Consider the following 20304-nt stretch of genomic DNA (forward strand, 5'->3'; position numbering starts at 1 on the left):
TTTTAGAGGGACTTTAATTTCAATGGCTTTGTGTCTGCCCCTTTGCTTTCCTACTGTATTCTAAACCCTTATTGTAATTGCCTGATTCTGCTCTCCTCTCACTGTGTGCCTTTTCTTACCATACAGTGCTTTGAGAAGCCACTTTTAGGCACTATATTATTATTATTATTGTAACGCTTACGGCCGACAGGCACTATGTAAGAGCCGGCGTACCAGAGCAGGTGACGTCACCGCCCTTCCCTGTGATAGCAGGACTACAGCTACTGGGCTTTAGAGAGATCTCTCTTTGCCTCACCGGGCTGGGTCGCTGCAGAGAGACGCGGGAGTCCCGCGTTCGAGCCGACCTAATGCGGCAAGGGCGCCCGCCTGAGCCCCCATTGCGTTATATTACTATTATAATGCACATGTACTCGTTCGATTATATATGCAGTATAACAGACATACAATCAAATGGTTTGTAAAATTGATCCCCTTCACTATTAATAGAAATGTTTAGCTTTTTTGCTGAAAGCTGAACTTGAGAAATTTCTACATCTTTCCTAATTTGTTTTAGTTGCGGTACAGTTCAGAGTTGATTAGGGATTATTCTCAGTAAACCACCCACAGTACAGTTTATTTCGCCGGGGGAATAAAATCAAGGCAAGAGGGACGATTCGCGCAGCTTTCTTTACCAATGAAAATGGAGAATTATCTGTCCTGACCAATCACACGATGTTTGCTCTGAAAAAGAAAAAATCCCCGACCCATGCGTGGCAGGAATTAAGATACGAAAGTGAAAGTGTATTTAGGCGTCTCCATTTTACACAAAGACGAAGCCTTCAAGGACGTAAGAGATTTGTTTTCTATAAAACAGTTATTTTCTTGTCTTTCCGTCTCATATCCAGCGTCGACCGTTGTCTTCTGGTTGGCATTCCTCTTCTTGAACAGGGAGGGTTTGCACTGTGGCAGGAGGGTTTCTCCGGATACGCAGGGTGCAGGCGTACTGTAACACCAATATGCCTATTGGATTTACTATCGACAGATCGGGTCTTTGGGGGGGAAAAAGCTTCTTCGTTACCGGGGACTAACGATGTCAAGTAACGATCCATTTACAAATGTGATTGATATTTTAGAAAGCGAAACTATTTCGCGATTGATAAGTAGATCTGTGCTTTGCCGAGATACTCTGCTTGAGAATGAGTACGAACGGTCTGGTGGTTATGACGTCATTGCTATACTCCTTCAAACTAATCGTGACATATTTGATCCGTTACCCCCCGCTTAAGTGTTATTTTTTAGCCGAAAAACGTATTAAAATGTGTTTATTCTTTTATCCAAAGCGAATTATATTTGTACACGTTGGTACTGCTGGGCAGTGTGCGGGTGCTGGGTCCACGCCCCACTCAGACTTTCACCCCAAGATCTGTTTGCTTTAACACAGTCTTCTTTTTTTAAAAAAAAAGTATTTTAAAATACTTATTTTAACATGACATGGTGTATCTTATAGGACGGTGATTTGTAAGTAAAACGGGTTTTACGAAGCTCTATAATTCCCTGAGGTCTCTCAGTCAACACCTCTCAGCCCCGAGCGCGCACTATTGTCGAGTTTAAAAACCCATTTTTAGAAACCGTGAGACGCGTCTGATATTCAGTGATTTCTTACATCTTTGTGTATTTTTTTAGCATCCGGTGGTAAACCAAAGCTAAAAGCCAGGCTTCGGCCAACGTATGTAAAATGTGACGCTGTCTGGAAAAACAAGTCACAAGTTACATCTGTTTTTTTTCCGCTTTCGGTCTTCTAAAAGTTATGTCATGGATTCTTGGCAGCGTGACCGCTTCAGGGAGGAATAAAAACACTCCCATATGACCACAGTGGTCGCGGTGGATTTTTAACATTACTATTACTGTCTCTGGAAGAAACGCTTTGCAATTATGTATTACGAACATTACTGTAGCTTCTTGGTACTCCTTCAGCCCTGGGTTTGTGTATTGGGAGCGGTTATATAACGTAATAATCCCGTCTCCTCCCGCAATTTTTTTTTTGGAAAGAATCGCTAATGGACAGAAAGGCGAACGCAGATTTTTTTTCCTGCGGTTTTCTGAACACAGTCGCGGGTGCACAACCACACAGGACGGCCCACCGGAATGCCCCACAACTAGAATAGCAAAACCAGTTTTTCAACCTCTCTTCCACCTTCAACCCAAAACTGAAAATATAAACTTCATACAGATCAACACATCTGCTGACTTCCAACGGAACCATTTTGCTTAATTCGTTGAAGTTAATTGATAAATGTGGCTTCACTTGTTATTGGAGAGGTTGATGTTTTATGTTTGGTAAAGAAGCGCGCAAGTTAAAAGTTTCAAGATGTTTAAGAGTCGAAAACAATTTAGATTTCAGTACTCGGGTCATTCATAGGTAGAGCATATTAAGCGTGACTCTCGCCGGGAATGAGCTAGGGAGCTGCTACAAGGGTGTAGAGAGGTGGGGGGCTGTAAGAGAGTCGCACAAAAAGATGCCCTAGTTGCAAGACCATAATTAGGAGAACAGAAGTGTGTGAGATTAGGATCTAACATCACTCCTGAATTTCTGTTTAAAACTCCACTAATCATATTAGTATTAATTAAATCAGATTATTATTAATTAAAAGTTCTGTAAAGTAACCAAGTGCAATAATCAACAGGAAAATGGGCTTCCAACACCACGATAGGGAAGCCCAGTGTTGAAGATCAAACTCAGGGTGACTTAACTTGCTGCCTTTCCTAGGTGCTCCTTTGCAGTGCTTTAATACTGAATACAACCAGTGCCTTATTGTGCTCTGGTATAATGGGGGGGGGTTAGGTTACATCATAATAGATAATAATGTAATAGAAATTAAATCATGTAAACTCAGAGAAAACTCAATATAAATAGAGCTGCTATGTGTCCAGGGTGTAAACAATATATTATGTCTAAGTAGTACAGTTATGCTGAATACACTGAATACAATGAAAACTGTGTGTCTATGTAGCCATTACAGGTGATTTGCTAAAGGAGCTGCAGGTTGGCTATTTAGCATTCTTATTGCCTGGAGGTAGAAGCTGTTCTGTAGTCTGTTGGACTTGGACCGAATGCTTCGGTACCATTTACCAGACGGTAGGAGGGAAAACAGTTTGTGTCTGGGATGACTGGGGTCCTTGAGAATGGACCTGGCCTTCTTCAGACATCTAGCTGAGTAGATCTCCTGGATGCTTGGTAGCTCACAGCTGGTGATAAGCTGCGCTGACTTCACCACCCTCTGCAGTACTTTGCGATCCCGGGGTGAGCAGTTCCCATACCAGGCAGTGATGCAGCCAGTCAGGACACTCTCAATAGTGTACCTGTAGAAGCTGGCCTGGATATGTGATGGCATGCCAAACGTCTTTAGCCTGTGGAGAAAGAATAGGCGCTGCCGTGCGGTTTTGAGTAAAACAAGTAAATTCAAGTAAAGTTGAATTCCATGTTGAAAAGGGTTTAGCCATTCAAAAGCTCGAATGTAGTGCTTCTTCTTTGTCCTTTTCAGTGTGGAATTCATCTGTACCTGTCTCTTCAATGAAGTACCCGCTTCATATCTCTCTTCTGCCCTCTTCCAAAGATAGATGGGGTTAGTGACGAGCACTTAGCCTGTAGGCATTTCTGCCAGAGTTCATCTCATGTGGGGGGCAGGAATTGAATCATCTGGGTTGATACAGAAACAAAAATCCTGCTTCTGGAAATGCTGTTCACAGCTGTGTCTGCATCGTTAATGAGTAACCTCCTCAGGGCTGTCCAAACAGGAAGCAGATTAAAGAAGGGTGCAGCAAAGGTGTGCTTGCTACACATAAGGGAAACACTTCACCTGCTGCAGAGTACTTTTGAATTGAAGGTGGTGTGGAGGCTGAAGATGAAACAGAAAGTTGGGCTGAAAACAAAAAGGCTACTCTTACAGTACTTGTATAAATGGTCTGAAGAAGAAAATAATCACCAAGGCCCTCCTATTGATCAGCATGTTGAAATGTATGTGGTTCTCATTGTCCTGAGACTGAAGACAATTTATCAACTTTGGTAACATAGTCCTGGTCCTGCCCTGTGGAATGTTAATTACTGCCCTTAGCTATCGAAATATTTTGTTTAAATCAGCCGTAATATGTTTTCTTCATAACATAAACTGGGGCTTAGAAGATGCCAGCCATATTTTGCAAATATGGTGTCATCGGTGGGATAAAGGGCTCAGGGAAATGATTGGTGTAAGGTGCAGTGTAATGAATTGGAGTTGCGCGCTAAACTGCTGCACCCTGACTTTGTGTTCCTGGACAGGTGCGTTATGGGAAACTCCGCCGTGGCCTGCGCCGTGCTCCTGCTCTTCCTGACTTCCTTCGTCAGAAATGCTGATTCGAAACGTGAGTATAGGTGTGGAATTGAGTTATCAAGTCATTCTGCATAGAAGGTTTCAGGTTGTCCTTGTGTTGTGGTACTTGACAACAATCTGCAGTAAGAAAACGGTGAGGCAGATGTACAGCAACATACTGTATGTTGGCTAGAATGAAATATTGGCACAAGTGAAGATAAAAATACGAATGAAACAGAATCTCTCAAAAAGATAATCAGTATCACCAAATTATGTTCTAATCGAAATCAGAACAAAGATATAAACTGCTTATACTGTATATAAGTAAATGTTTCAAGAAAGAGAAATAACAGAAATGCAAATGATCAGCATAAAAAAAACAAGCCAACCTTATTAGGCAGTACTACTATTTTGATTAAATAGCCCAGTAAACACCATGATACACCAGACTTGAAATGTACGTGACTGAATTATTTTTTGTTCAGTGTGTCACTCTTTTTTTCTGAAATAATTTCTGAAAAATCTCATCTACTGTCACTAGTCTTCTCATTTAAATAATTCATTTATCTAAGCTTTTGAAATTCACAGTTGGATTGAAAACCTGCAAATTAACTGTCACTGAAGACAGGAGTGTCCAATCCCTGTTACAGTTATAAATTTATGTAATTTGAAGTGCCGTAAACATTAGGTTATTCCATTGATTCTATAATAATCTTTTATTCGCTAAATCGTTAGAATAATTGTGTCTAATGGAATTCCTGTAAAACAGAACACAGTCAAATTCTGCATATTTCCTTTAAAGAAAATCCAATGAGTTTCGGGAAAGAAGACAGACAGTTCAGGTGCACAACTCCATAAATCATACAGGGCATTTTGCTCCATGAGGAGCTTGCTATACTTTTGTAAATAATGATTTATCTATTTTTTAGTCAATAAAAAAAATAGTGCTCAAAAGGAAAATGTATGATCCTTTCAAAGGGCTGTATCAAATATGGACATCAGAAAGCTCCACAATACATAGCTTTTAAAAACCACATTATGCTGTGTTAGGAATTGGAAATAAAATTGACATTAGTTACATTGCATTAGTAATGTGCCACTCAATTTGAATAAACCAATTAAGTTGACAGTAGCAATCTGCTGCTAAATTTTAATAAACCCCTACTCTATATAAATGTGGGTGGCACAGTGCCTTGCAGCGCTGGGGCCCCGGGTTCAATTCCTGGGGTGCTGTCTGTGTGGAGTTTGTAAGTTCTTCCCATGTTCACGTGGGTTTCCTCTGGGTGCTCTAGTTTCCTCCCACAATCCAAAAACATTCTGGTAGGTTAACTGGCTTCTGGGAAAATTAGCCCCGGTGTGAGTGTTTGTATCTGTGTGTCTGCCCTGCGATGAACTGGCATCACATCCAGGGTGTACCCCGCCTTGCGCCCATTGAATGCCGTGACAGCTCAACTGTAGCCCTAATCTGGATGAAGCAGTTAGAAAATGGATGGATGTACACACTCCTATTTCTGTACTTGCCCACTGTAGATCACTCGTTCATTAACAATGTTCTGGTTCCTTACAGAGGAGTTTAAGCTCATTGTGCCGTCAGAGCCTGTGGTGGCCAGTGTGGACAGCGACATTGTCCTCCCCTGTCAGCTGTCCCCCGAAATGAGTGCCACAGCCATGGAGGTGAGGTGGTTCAAAGAGAACTTTGACAACCTGGTCTTCCTCTACAAGGAGGGGAAGGAGAAAGAGGGGTCGGACTACAGGGGCAGAGTGAGGCTTTTCAGACAGGAGATGGAGACAGGAAACGTGTCCTTGCTGCTCCAGAACGTCAGGATCTCGGAACAAGGCATCTACAAGTGTCATGTCAGCAATGTGGACTGGTATGAGGAGCCCCAGATGCAGCTACGTGTTACACGTGAGTACAAGTGCAGCCTTGTCGGCTTCTGTCAGTACGTCTGGAGGCTGTGTTGAAGGTCGATATTCTCTACCCCTTTCTAATTTCCCTGGATTGTACTCCTTTCTGAGACATTAGTGAACATGTGTTCACTAAGGAGACAAATGCTTTCACTTGTGTGCATGAACAAAAAAATAATATGAGGCCATGCTCTGGTTGTGAAATGTTCAGCAGCCATATCACTCTGCAGCTCACAGCTCACAGCTCACAGCCGGCAGCCCCACTGGAGCTCAGCAGGTGTGAGCCTGGTCAGTACCTGGATGGGAGACCTTTGGGAAAGCTAAGATTGCTGCTGGAAGAAGTGTTAGTGGGGCTAGCAGGGGGTGCTCATCCTGTGGGTTGTGTGGGTCCTAATGCCCCAGTATAGTGATAATAATAATCATGTTTCTTTATTAGCCCTATACAATTTCTTGCATTAGGAATTCATCTTTTCGCATACCCCAGCTTTTCTCCATGGAGACACAGACACACAGACAGGGAGAGAAGCTTGGGGTCAGAGCACAGGGTCTGCCATTGTACGGCGCCCCTGAAGCAGTTGGGGTTAAGGGCCTTGCTCAGGGGCCCAACAGAGTAGGATTCCTCTGCCAGCCGTGGGATTTGAACCGGCAACCTTCCAGTTACAGGTCCTTAGCCACAGAGCCACCGCTCCGCCCGTGGGCGGGGGACACTTTACTGTAAAATGGCCCTGTCCTTCAGATGAGATGTAAAACCCAGGTCCTGACTCTCTGTGGTCATTAAAAATCCCAGGATGCTTAGAAAGAGTAGGAATGTTAGCCCAGCATCCTGGCCAAATTTCCCCCTGGTCTTTACCAATCATGGCCTCCTAATAATCCCCCTCTCTGAACTGGCTTCATAACTCTGTTCTCCTCCCCACTGAGAGCTGGAGTGTGGTGAGAGTACTGGAGCATCATCCAGGTGGGGCTGCACACTGGTGGTGGTGGAAGGGAGTCCCCATTACCTGTAAAGTGCTTTGATTGGAGTATCCACAAAAGTGCTATACATATATAAGGAATAATAATTAAAAAAATATTATTATTATTATTATTATTATGTCAGCTGGCCAGCATTGCCTCCCGTGAGATTAGTGATTTCTGCACAGGCTGATGTACAAAGGACATGTTCAGTGAGCTGATTTATCTCTGCTCTACTCACAGGCAAAGGCAGCAGCCCGGAGATAGAAATCTCCAAATTTGATAAAGACATTGTGAAGCTGAGCTGCCACTCTGAGGGCTGGTACCCTGAACCCCAGATGTTCTGGACAGACAAGGGTGGGAGAAAACTCTCTTCGGTGGTGGAGCCAGTCAGTCAGCCCAGCAAGGACAGTCCCTACTCCGTCACCAGCCACCTCAACGTAGAGAGGACCAACAGCCATGGTGTGGACTGTGTGGTGACCCAGCAGCAGCAGAGGGTGCAGTTGGAGTCGCGGATGAAAGTCAACGGTAGGTCGTTTCCCCCAGAGGCTGAACCCGAATCCAAATGTCCCCATCAGGCTTCCTCTGAGCCTGGCCCCCTCCAAAACCTGTTGTGGTCGCATGTCTTAGCTCTCCCTACCAATTTTTGTATTCAGGTTGTAGTGTCTCTTCTCCCGAAGAGAAGCTCGGGGAACGATGGTTCAGGTGACAGGACGTTTACGTCTCATGCCGTCACTGATCTGAACTGAGGTTCGCCTGTACACACAGGATGTGAAGACGTGAATGCTTCCTTCCCAGCATTACCAGCATTCCTTACATCCATTTGCCAACCCAGGATACCCTTGGGCAGGGGGTCACTCTATCTTATTTTGGAGGTTTCAGTCAGCTGGGCTTGTAAAAACCTGAATCGAGTCATTAGTGGATTAATTGGACCTGTTTTCCCGGCATCAGATACTGGTGCTTTAAAGAGATACCTGTAGACACACCTGCTCCCCAGAAGTGGAATTGGAGACCCCTGCCCTAATGGTGCCTCCATTAATATTCACCCCAATGGTCAAGGTGTCACAAGACACCACTCTTGGCCCTTACTTGATTGGTAAGGGCCAATTGGAAAATGAGATGTTTTAAAACTGCAGGGTATTGCCTGCCCTAGGTTTCTCCTGAAACCTCATTGTTTTCTAAGTAAGATTTTGCTTGACACAAACTAAAATTACTCTATTGTTTCTCTTACAGACGAGTTCTTTAAGAGCACCCATCCAGTGAGACTGTACCTCTCCGTTATCATCATTTCTATTGTACTGGCCCTGCTGTGCTTCTGTGCCGCTTTCCTTTATGCAAAAAAAAAGAATCAAGGTATTGTCATATTTCAAACTGAAACAGGCTACAGTTTTACTGAGGAGTATTTCAGGTTTTTAATAATAATAATAATAATTGCTTACACTTATATAGCGCTTTTTCTGGACACTCCACTCAAAGCGCTTTACAGGTAATGGTGACTCCCCTCCACCACCTGGATGATGCGACAGCAGCCATAGTGCACCAGAACGCTCACCACACATCAGCTATCAGTGGGGAGGAGAGCAGAGTAATGTAGCCAATTCATAGAGTGGGATTAATAGGAGGCCATGATTGGTAAGGGCCAATTGGAAATTTGGCCAGTACACCGGGGTTACACCCCTACTCTTTTCAAGAAGCGCCCTGGGATTTTTTAATGACCACAGAGAGTCAGGACCTCCGTTTTACATCTCATCCGAAGGACAGCGCCTGTTTACAGTATAGTGTCCCCATCACTGTACTGGGGCATTAGGACCCACATGGACTGCAGGGTGAGCACCCCCTGCTGGCCCCACTAACACCTAGTTTTTCCCAGGAGGTCTCTCATCCAGGTACTGACCAGGCTCACACCTGCTTAGCTTTAGTGGGTTGCCAGTTGTGAGTTGCAGGGTGATATGGCTGCTGGCCAATTTATTTGGCTAATTTGCTTACTTTGCGAATTAAGCCCTTGGTGAATTCAGTTCTGGAACAGATGTAACTTTACTCGAAAGCCTGTATGCAAAAAAACAATTCAAAAGGTCTCACTAATTAGGTTATTTTAATTAAAGGTTCAATTAAGAGAATTCTGAACTTGAAAACCTGGCACTGGAGTTGTCTTATGAGGACTGGGATTGGGCTGTCCTTGACTGGACTTTGCTTGGCTGAGATCTGACTGCACCAGTCTGTGATTTCTGCACTGTGATCACTAACACTATGATCAACACTGTAGTTGATCATAATATAATTCACATTGCAAGACCTCGTATAAATTCACACAACACAGGCCTTACTCACGAAGTGATACAAGTGTTTATCATATACAGAGAGGTATTAAAATCACAATTATTATTGCTTCCAATATTCTTTTATTCTCAGTAAAAATGTAAAGTTTGTCACTTACAATAAATATTTTATTTTTTTAAGATGCCCAGAGGAAACTTAAAGAATATGGTAAGTTCATTTTTTTTAGCCTTGTGATAAAAAATCAATACTCATAGCACATCCTGATAAATTTAATTTGTATTTTTGAAATATTACAGACCGTGTCGAAAAGGAATTGCACAGCCTCCAAAAAGGTAAATCATATTATACACCAAATCTTTAATTTTAGATTTTATTTGAATTTTGCAAGTAAATAAAATAAAAATGTTCTTCTGATATTGTGGTATGATTGCCTGAAATACAAATAAAAGCTTAAACTTTTATTTTCAACTGTCTGATTTGAAATAAATAGCTTTGATTTATACATACGTGTTTACAACATTCCACACACACACACATATTGTATATACTTACTTTATGTAACTTTGGCTTGTAGAATGTAAATGTAGTCTTTTAAGATTTGTTTGAGATTTGTTTAAGATTTGTTTGAGAAAAATAACTTCAACTTGAATATATCTAGATATGTAATGTAGAAACAGGAATGTTATAAAATAAATATATTCAGCTCTTTTTTTAAATATTTAACTAACATGCAGTAGTTAAATTGGAATTATTATTGTACTATGTTGGCATGGTAAAGTCCTATTTATTTATTTCTGTAATAACCATTTACAAAACACAAGTTTTTGATTAACAGGGCTGATACATATTGATATGTCTGAGGGCAGCTGTGAACCAGACTATGGCTGATCTCACAGTTAGTTTGACCACATTAGTGGAATGTGATCAGAGAGCTTAAATATTCACATACTTTAATCACCAGGGAAACAGTTTTCATGAACAGATGAATTAAACACATACCAATTCTACTGTTAACAAATAAATGATGAATGATATACAGTACAGCATCCAATAAATAAAATGCTATATTTGTAAAGATGATGATTGATGATGACAATGATGATGTTAAGTATTAAATTGAAAACTTGAAGATGTGGAAAGAGAAATAAAAATATATATTTTTCTCATTTGCAGTTCATGGGAATCAAACCGATCTGTTGGGTATGTATCTAATGTGCATCAGAAGTACTCTGCATCAGTAATACTCTTCTAAGTACTTATTTTCCCCAGACCTCCTGTATCCTTGGAAGCAGGATATTGGATAAAGCTGTGCTGTAGAGGAAAGTTGATCACAGTTGGTTTGCAGCTGTTGCTTTGATACAGTATACATGTCATATTTGGCCCTGAGTGTAACAAAACAGTTCTTTCCAGACCCTCTGCGGACGACACAATCTGGGGTGGAGTGAGGAAACACTAGGAAAAAGTCATGCAGGAATCGGGAATGAATATGGGGAAGCGTGTCCAAAGTGCGCAGGTGTCCAGGGGGGTGAGTCCGGGGCAAACAATCCAAGGATGAGATGAACGGAAAATCCAAAAGACAGGGAAAAGTCCAAAAGCCAGGCGATCCATACAAGACAGACAGGTTAAAAACATGAACTGGGTCAGAACCGGCAAGGGGAACGGAAACTTAAAAACATGACGGAGCCAAACGAATACAGGTCCCGGGCTCGCACGATATGGGAATCAGATGCAGAGCCCCGAACTGAGTGGGTGTCTGGCTTTTAAGGGGACGGGAAGGAGGCTGGAACAAGGGGCAGGTCCACAGAATCAGGTCCGAAGTGAAAAGAGCCAGAGCCCGTTAAGGAGGAGGGACTATAATCGTGACACTGAAGAAGAGTCAAGTTTACAGAACACTGTTCCTAGAAAGAGCAATGACAACAGTTGCCCTTTATTGAGGCTCCCAACCCTGCTTGTTCAGGAAAATCAGAAGGAGAAGAGGCAAAAAGGAACAGTAATGTTAGTCCACTCTCTGATCTCATCAGTCTCTTCATCCCCTCAGATTTTAAGATTTGTAGATTTGTTAGAACGTACTTTTCTAATAAACAGCAGTGCTAATATCTGCCACCTTTCCTGTACATGTGAACCTCTTATTCCAAGCTGACCAAAATCGTGATGGAGATGGACAAGAGGGAGTAATGAGTGGGAAGTTCACTGTAGTACTGTAGGTCCCGGAGGTAATTAGGTGGCTCACAGACCCTGAGCACATTCAAACACAGACTTGCTTGAATAAATATGGTGAAAGGAATCTTTATTGGAGCAAAGGCTGCTCTCAGACACAGGAAACTTTGATATTCCAAAGCCCAAGCAGCAACTAAAACTGCGAAGCATTGTGTTTATTTACAGAGAATAGTGTACTCGATCTCAATCACTTCTGACTCAGCTGTCACTCCAGCCCTACATTATCCTCTGCTTATACTAAATTAATTAAGGGGGCTTTAAAATCAGAGGAAAATCTGCCTGCAGGTGGGATGTACTTGGTCACATTCGATTGCTCTATTTTAAATCTAAATAAATGTACTTTGTGGTTACTTTCTGTAACCTTTGTTTTTCCTTCTTTCACAGATGCTGTGAGACAAATCCCAAACTCAGGTAGCTATTTCGGTCTTGCTTTGTTGTAGCAGTAAGTTCCATAGTCCCTCATCCTCAAGTGTCAGCAAAACAGATGGAGAGCAAGGAATCTCCCAGTTGAAGTTGGTTGTGGGGGGTTTTGCAGGGCAGCCACTTTGGCGAGGCCTGAGGCTGCTTGGTATTGAAGGAGCAGCAAGGAAGAAGCTAGTGACCGAAGGCAGTAAGCAAGCAGAGGAGGCATCCAGATAGACATGGATTAAAAGGAAGGAGCAGTGGCTGTAGGGAGATAGAGCTGTGCTGAGTGGCGTACTGTGGAGGTGTTCCAGGGTGCTGGCTTCTGCTGTTGAGCCCTCCTGAGGTATTGTGGGTTGATCAATGAAACTCTGGTGAGGAGGGGTACTACCCACTTGAGAACCCAGTGAAGGCCCCTCTCAGCCTTGACAGAGAGTAGAGCTAAAAGGAAAGTAAGCAATTGTGATGCCATCGGGTGCTGGGGGTGCACAGAGAAAGGAGCACGTGTCCAGAGTCCCAGTAGCCATGATCTCATCATATTCAACATATTACAGTAAACAATACATTGCATTTATGCAAAATATATATATATATAATTTAATTTTTAGTTTCCTGTTGCTTCAGCCTTCAGCTTACGGCTTCAGAGGTAAAATGTGTTTCATTTTTGGGATATGAAATGACAAATACATATAATATGTTCATTTGTTATTTTGTCAATATTGTTAAGCCACATTGATAAAGTGGGCTTAACCTGTTCCATCAGGGCATCTGTGATGCACTACCACAGCTAGAGTTTTTATCCTCAACTGAGCCATGTGAACTCTCTTCAGCACCTGTGAGAGTCCACATGGCACTGAGAGAGTTTAAATGTCAATAGCACCCTCAAAGACTTACACATTTTAAACAACAAGGCTGTTAGATTGTGCCATTAAGTCTACACTTTGTCTTTCTTTTAAATGAGCCTAATTGAAGAATCAGATTACGAGATATACACAGGACCTGTTGTAGTAAAGACAGAAACTGATTTGATCCCCCTTATATTATATGAAGTCACAAACACATTTTTAATTATTTAATATCACCCAACTAGAATTCTCCTCAGTTTTACTTACAAAACAATGAAACTTATTTTTGAGATGCAAGGGGATTTGCAGTATTTCAAGAGTAATCCTGTTTTTTTATTCTCCTAGTTTGGAACAGGATTTGTGAATCTAAAGGTAACATTTATATTTTCATTATTATTGTTTAACTCAACATTATAGCTCAATCATGAATGAAGGGGGAATTGTAATTGTATAAATGTATTGATGTTTAACATTATAATTATTTGTAAGTTAAATAACTTAAAGACATTAGTTCTTAGCTAATATAGTTCAGGTGGGTAGCTGCGTCAGCATGCGTAGGCTGCAAAGGTTTATTCCATGCTGAAAAAAAGAAGAGAGAAAACACAACGTTTCGGCCGTGGAGCCTTTTTCAGGTGTGACCTGACACCTGAAGAAGGCTCCACGGCTGAAATGTTTTGTTTTCTCTCTTCTTTTTTTCAGCATGGAATAAACCTATTACTTGTTCCTTAGCTAATATAGTATGGTTTTTAATATAACTGAATACCTGATTATTAACCATAACTGCTTATGGTTACCCCAAATGGGCCTCAAGAAAATAAAAATCCAAGAGCATTGACTACATATATTTTCCTTCTACTGTACATTTAACTGTACTAAATACTCTATTAAATAAATCATTTATCACAAAAATGATAAAAGAGGTGATAAATAGAACACAGTTAACAATGAACATATTTTCTCTCTTTAGTGGAAGTGACTCTGGATCCTAAAACAGCACAGGCCACCCTCAGTGTGTCTGAAGGTGGAAAGACTGTGACTCTGGGAGAGAGACAGGCTGACTCAGATGGTGACAATAGATTTGAGCAAGCTCTCTGTGTCCTGGGTATGAATGTCTTCACCACAGGGAGACACTACTGGGAGGTGGAGGTGGGGGAGAAGACTCAGTGGAGTGTAGGAGTCGCCGAAGGATCTGCTAAGAGGAGTGGGAAAGTAATCATTCGCAGTGAAAGAGGATTCTGGGCTTTGAGACTGAGTGATGAAAAGTTTTATGCTGCTACAAACCCCGACACTCTCCTCCCCCTGAGCCTGAAGCCCAGGAAACTGGGGGTGTATTTGGATTATGAGGGGGGGCAGGTCTCCTTTTACAATGTGGAAGCCAGAGTTCACATCTACACTTTCTCTGACTCCTTCACTGAGGGGCTCCATCCTTTCTTTGGCACTGAAAAACAGTGCAGAAAACCCCTCACCATCTCTCCTGTAGACAGAGAGGCAGCTTCTGACCAGCCATGGGCTCAGATTAAAGCTCAAACAGAGGCCCTGTACAAGAAGAGTCCTGAAGCAGCAGAAACAGACACAAGTCAGACACATCAGGAGAAAGACAAGAAGAAAGAGAAAGAAGGGAAGAGCAGTGAGGCTCCTTCTGACACCCCAGTCCAGACTGCAGACTATAAAAACCTGACGTTCAGTTACAAGAATGAGTGTCAGTCTGAGGAAACAGCTGCACCTCCAGCACTGGAGGACAATCCTGAAGCCTCAAGTCCAGCTGGACCAGGAGGAACAGGCACAGCAGAGGAGAAGGACACAGAGAAGAGCAGAGACTCTGCTTGTGAAGAGACAGCCCTGCTGGAGAAGAGGGAGTCTGGAGGACCTGCAGGAGGTGAAACAGGAGAGTTGGGTACAACACCAACTGGAAAGGACAAATCAAAAGGAGGAAAATTTTCTCTGTTTCCAAAAAAATCAAAGTGATTGATGTGTTATGCGGAGGTTATTCAAGGTATTATAGGGACTGTGCTCATAAACCCATTTTGTTTCTCTAACTGTTTTTAAGTATAAACTAACATACTGTATTTCAAAATTAAAATGAAGCATACTGTATGAGCTTATTTTCATAACTCATAAATTAGCAAACTGAGTGCAGTCAGAGATGTTATTTGAACCAGCATATCCCAGACTCCTCTGACCTCCCACACAAGGAGGAGACAAACACTCTCAGTGCAGGTTTATCTCAGATAGATCAGTTTCCTTCTTGACTGGATCACTGCATATCTGAGAAACTCCACACAGTTTCACTAATACTAGACAACTGTAAAGAACAGTGTATGTTCTTCGAAATAACATTAATGCTCATGAAGGATGTTTGGAAAGTAAACTGATTTAAAGCTTGGCCAGCTTCTGTCCTGTCAAAACTGTGATGGCTTGTGGTTTGTGAGTTTTCTTTTTCAGTATTGTGTGACGGTTTTATTCTGAATGGACAATGGTGCCTCACAAAGACATTTTAGTTATCAAAATGGCTGAGAGGAAATTGGCCAGATTAGCTTTTGCATGTACTGGAATTCCATGCTTTGCTCCCATTTCTTGCCCTGATGGGCTCTGGCTACCCCGCGACCCTGAATCAGAAGAAGCTGTGATGGATTGATGGATGTTTTATAAATAAAGCAATGTAGACATATTGCAGTGTCTGTGTATGATTTGTTAAGGCTTTACAGATAATGGACAGGTGTAAGTACTGCTAACATGTACTCTACATTGGAGAGGAGGGTGGAGTGTTTTTATTCCCTAGTTTGAATTTATGGACACGTCCCTGACTGCTATCAACAGAACCTTCCCGAATCAGTCATTGGTAATATTATTTTATAACACACATACAACCAGATCTATTTAAACCAGTTTAATTCAGATGTGTTTCATAGCCTGCATTTTCATTTCCTAGAACTGCTCTTTAATAATGTTCATTTATACCCTAACGGGGAGCATGAATAAGCTTTGCGAGCTACAGGAAAGTTTATCATTGTTTTTATATTGTCAACCTCAACTGACAACATGCAGTGTCCAGCCCCAAGAATCACAATGAAATACTGTACAAACATTGGTCAGGAATTTCATTTTTACCATTACAATTAAAGATTTCTGTCAAAATGTTCAAAAGATCTGTCATTGTTGCATAATCACATTTAAGTATATTTAATTATATTAAATATAACATATATTTTGTCTTCATAAATACTGAATTAGTGTTAGAGATAGGCCACTGTAGAGTTTTAAAAAGAGATTAGTTTCAAGATCAAGTGTAAAGGGAATATAGTGTTGAATTAAAATATATTCAAGATTATCACTGCTATCACTTGTTCGAGTAAGTGCACAGTAAGGCCAGTGAAATTTTAGATTTGATTTCAGTTGTTTATCAGTGAGAAAAAGGTTATGGAATGCAGTTCTGAATACATGAATTGACAAATGTACTAATTTTCCTTTCATTCCTGTAATTCTAGTCAGACAGCCCAGGTGCTGATATGATTAGAGGGTCCAGGTCTTTATTTCCAGTGGAAAAGAATTGACTGTCTTGTTGATTTTCTTTTTGAAAGTGTAAATCTTGGAGTGATCTACAGCATTGTAGAAGGAGAGTCATCTCTCTGTAGTCCACATGGACCCCTACTCTCCTGGTAATGCTCATCACCTTCACCGCAGTCCCAGGGTCATTTCGAGTTTCTAGCGCTGATCCAGCCCAAAGACTAAGGGCTCTCTCTCTGGGACTATATATTTCCGGGTCTTTCAGTCTGCCTTCGCTCAGCATTGATGTTCGGATGTCCTGAAACCCGCCTAGCACCAGGTCGCCCCATGAGGGCATAGGTTTCTATACGGCATTTCCTGAACAGCTGAGCCCGGGCTAACCCTCGTCTCGCCCCTACGCATAGGGTCTTTTGCTCTCCTGCCTCTACACAGTTCGTCCTCTCCGACATCCGTGACACTTAACATCCTCCTCCCAGTAGTACCCCGACACAGTCCCCTCTGGCTTCTAGCCCAGGATATACGGCTCTTTATCAAACCGCTCTGGGGTGTCAGTGAGATTCTGGTGCTGCTGTGTCCACCTCACTGATCTGCCATCTTCTGACACCCTCAGGTAGGGGTTCAATGTGTCCTGATCCAGGGTCACTGTCAAAGGGGGCAGGAGGAGAGAAACAAAGAGACAATGTTAGTGCAAACACCTCCTCAACCAGTTAAGGTAAATTAAACCCTAACTCCTAATCTCAATCACCTCACTGATCTACAATCGTCTGATGCGCTCAGATAGGGGTTCACGGTGTCTTTATCTAGCATCACTGTCATTGGAGACACAAGAAGAGAAACAAGCAGAAAATGTTGTACAAAGTGAGAGGCTTTTAGTGCGTGAAATAAAATCCCAATCCTAACTCTGTCTTCCTCACTGATCTGCCATCTCCTGACACAGTCAGGTAGGGGTTTAGAGAATGTAGCACAAAGTGCAAGAGACTTTCCCAGTCTCCATTTCTGGACCACATAAAAGAAACAAAAATTTCCAGTCTTCCACAATACAATACTTATGTGCTTATTCAGTGTGAATTTCAGATTCAATGCATAACATTTCTGAAAATACAGTATTTATGTCAATCTACATAATAACTAAAACTGATTATAACAAAAATACCTGCCATGGCATGTCTCACTGAAATATTTGGACGAGATAAGGCAGTGTTAATACAATGAACAGACTTTTCACTTTGCCAAAACTTGTGAAATTCTTTTCTTTAGACTTTTTAATTAAATATTTTATTGGGGATTTCTGTAAAGCAGTTGGGAACATTCCGAGAAGAGAAATTGTGTTGTAAACTAAAATAATTTTTAGCAATATGTATGTATTGTACACACTGATGAATTGGAAAATACTGTATTTTAATGTATCTCATTCAAAGGATATCAGGTCTCAAATGATATACAGGACTTAACTTTAACTGCTTATGCCAATGCATACTGTAAATGCCTCTCCTTTTTTAATTACATAAATTCATTTTAAGTAGTTTGGGGATTAAATTAACTCTATACAGGTATATTAATATCCATCTAGTTCAATAGGATCTCTGATAGTTCATCAAAATGCTGCATTTGAATAACAGCGCTGTCATACCTAGACAGGAGGCAGTGGATTAACTTCTTTGCCTATCAGATCAGACACTATGAAGGGATTTATTTAATTTTTAAGAAATGTGCAAAGTGAAACTTCAGATCCAAATTAAAAAGATTCCTTAAAGCACTACCTAAAAAAAACCTGAGTGCACATTATCAGTGTATTTAAGATAAAAGACCTCAAATGAAAAGTGGTCTGGAACAGTTCCTTTCATGATACAACATGGCAGACAGCACAGCACCTTTGGCAAGCTGTAGATGTTTAGGCTGCTGTTCATGTTCATACACAGAAGACATCATTGATGGATTTATACCTTTTCTTAATTGTATAATGATAGCATGTCCAGAGGGGCTGGGCAGACAGGTAACCTTGGACCCCTAGAGGTTTATTTTTCTCTTTACTCAGGAGTTTTTGGTTCCTCTCCTCCATTGTCTTCTGGTCTTTTCTGTTCTGTATTCATAACAGGTATGGTCACTTGCATTGTTAAGTGCCTTGGGGGAACCTTGTTGTGAAAGTTGCTATATAAAGATAAATTGAATTGAATTGAATATTCTGCTCTTTTCCTCTCTACAAGTACAAATACACAGAGTATTTCATATTCTGTCTCCGTTTTTGTATTTCTGGTGTTTAAATAAAAACTTTTTTTAAAAGCCCACCGTGCACTATTCCATCCGGGTACTATGGAGGCCTCACTGGTGGAAATGGGATTCTATAAAAATTAGTGTAATTAATTTGATTTTTATCAGGGCACTGTACAAGACAAGTCTTCAGGCCTATAGATCCTATGATCCTGTACTATTTATGAATATAGTGTAACGGAACGGCCGATATACAGGTTGTACGATCTGGTTGCAGTGTGGTGACGGCACCACCCTCCCCTGCGCATAACAGGTTTGCTGACCGCCGAGGCTAAAGAAAGTTTTCTTTAGCTCAGCTGGCAAGACCCGGGTTCGAGCCAATGCAGTGAGAGCACAAGCCCTAGAACCCGAATCCGTTGCAATAACAAAAGGATAGACAATGAAATGTGGGCTATTTCGAAGTCGCAAATGTGAGATATGAAGTCGCTATTCTGAGATACTAAGTCGGAATTCTGAGATATAAAGTCGGAATTCTGAGTTACTAAGTCGCAATTCTGAGATACCATAGCGCGTTTTTTTTACTCCCTGGAAAAACAATTTTTTCCAATGAAAATGGAAAGTGAAAGTGTATTTAGGCGACTCCATTTTACACAAAGACGAAGCCTTCAAGGACGTAAGAGATTTGTTTCCTATAAAACAGTTATTTTCTTGTCTTTCCGTCTTTTATCCTGCATCTTTTGTTGTCTCTTGGCATTCTTGTTATTGAAAAGGTACAGTAGATTTTGCAAGGTAGCTGGTGGGTGGCTCTGGATACACACGGCGCCGGCGTACTGTAGCACCAATCTGCCAGGACACCTTTATGATCAAGATCAGGCCTTTGGAGAAAAAAAAAACTGTGGACTTCTTCGTTACCTGGACTATCAATGCATCACAAATTTAGCTGATATTTCGGAAAGTATCGAAAATATTTCACGATTGATAAGTAGTTCTGTGACTTGCCAAGACATTCTGTTTGAGAATGAGGGAATGAGTGCAAACGGTCTGTCTGGTGGTTATCATTGCTATACCCAAGAACTAATTGTGATATATCTGATCCGTTTCCTTCCGCTTATTGTTATTTTTAATCAAAATACTAATTCAAATTGGCTAATACTTTTATCCTGAGTGACTTATATTTGTACACGTTTGTACTACTGTGCAGTGTGCGGGATCTGTGTCCACAATCCCAATCAGACATTCACACCCATATCAGTTTGCTTAACTACACTCTATTAAAATACTAATTTTAACATGACAAGATGTATCTTATAGGACGGTGATTTGTAAGTAAAACGGGTTTTACGAAGCTCTGTAATTCTCTGAGGTCTCTCAGTCAACACCTCTCAGCCCCGAGCGCGCACTATTGTCGAGTTAAAAAACCCATTTTTATAAACCGTGAGACGCGTCTGATATTCAGCGATTTCTCACATCTTTATGGATGTTTTAGGATCCGATGGTAAACCAAAGTAAAAAGCCAGGCTTCGGTACACTTATTTAAAATGTGACGCTGTTTGTAAAAACAAGTCACGAGTTATATCTGTTTTTTTTTTTCGCTTTCGGTCTTCAAAAGTTATGTCATGAATTATGTCGCTCCATGGAGGACCGCTCCAGTTTTCAACCCCTCTGCCACC

At 41.4% G+C, this 20304-nt stretch overlaps 1 protein-coding gene across 3 annotated transcripts in view; it reads left to right on the forward strand.

The window, feature by feature from the left end:
- The first annotated feature begins 717 nt into the window (after positions 1-717).
- Positions 718-20304, forward strand: part of LOC138238313 (butyrophilin subfamily 1 member A1-like) — a 28375-nt gene continuing 8788 nt past the window's right edge. The window contains exons 1-11 of one of the 3 annotated variants that reach the window (XM_069188557.1): positions 718-826; positions 4295-4377; positions 5893-6231; positions 7425-7709; positions 8415-8534; positions 9639-9665; positions 9755-9790; positions 10632-10658; positions 12060-12086; positions 13268-13294; positions 13890-15590. In XM_069188557.1, the coding sequence (XP_069044658.1) occupies positions 4302-4377; positions 5893-6231; positions 7425-7709; positions 8415-8534; positions 9639-9665; positions 9755-9790; positions 10632-10658; positions 12060-12086; positions 13268-13294; positions 13890-14887 (1962 nt within the window). In that variant the 5' untranslated portion in view covers positions 718-826; positions 4295-4301 and the 3' untranslated portion in view covers positions 14888-15590. Of the gene's footprint in view, positions 827-4294; positions 4378-5892; positions 6232-7424; positions 7710-8414; positions 8535-9638; positions 9666-9754; positions 9791-10631; positions 10659-12059; positions 12087-13267; positions 13295-13889; positions 15591-20304 lie in introns of those variants that run through there. The other 2 variants (XM_069188554.1, XM_069188556.1) reach the window with 2 other exon arrangements.

Source organism: Lepisosteus oculatus, chromosome 4 (assembly GCF_040954835.1).
Source record: "Lepisosteus oculatus isolate fLepOcu1 chromosome 4, fLepOcu1.hap2, whole genome shotgun sequence".
Lineage (NCBI taxonomy): Eukaryota > Metazoa > Chordata > Actinopteri > Semionotiformes > Lepisosteidae > Lepisosteus > Lepisosteus oculatus.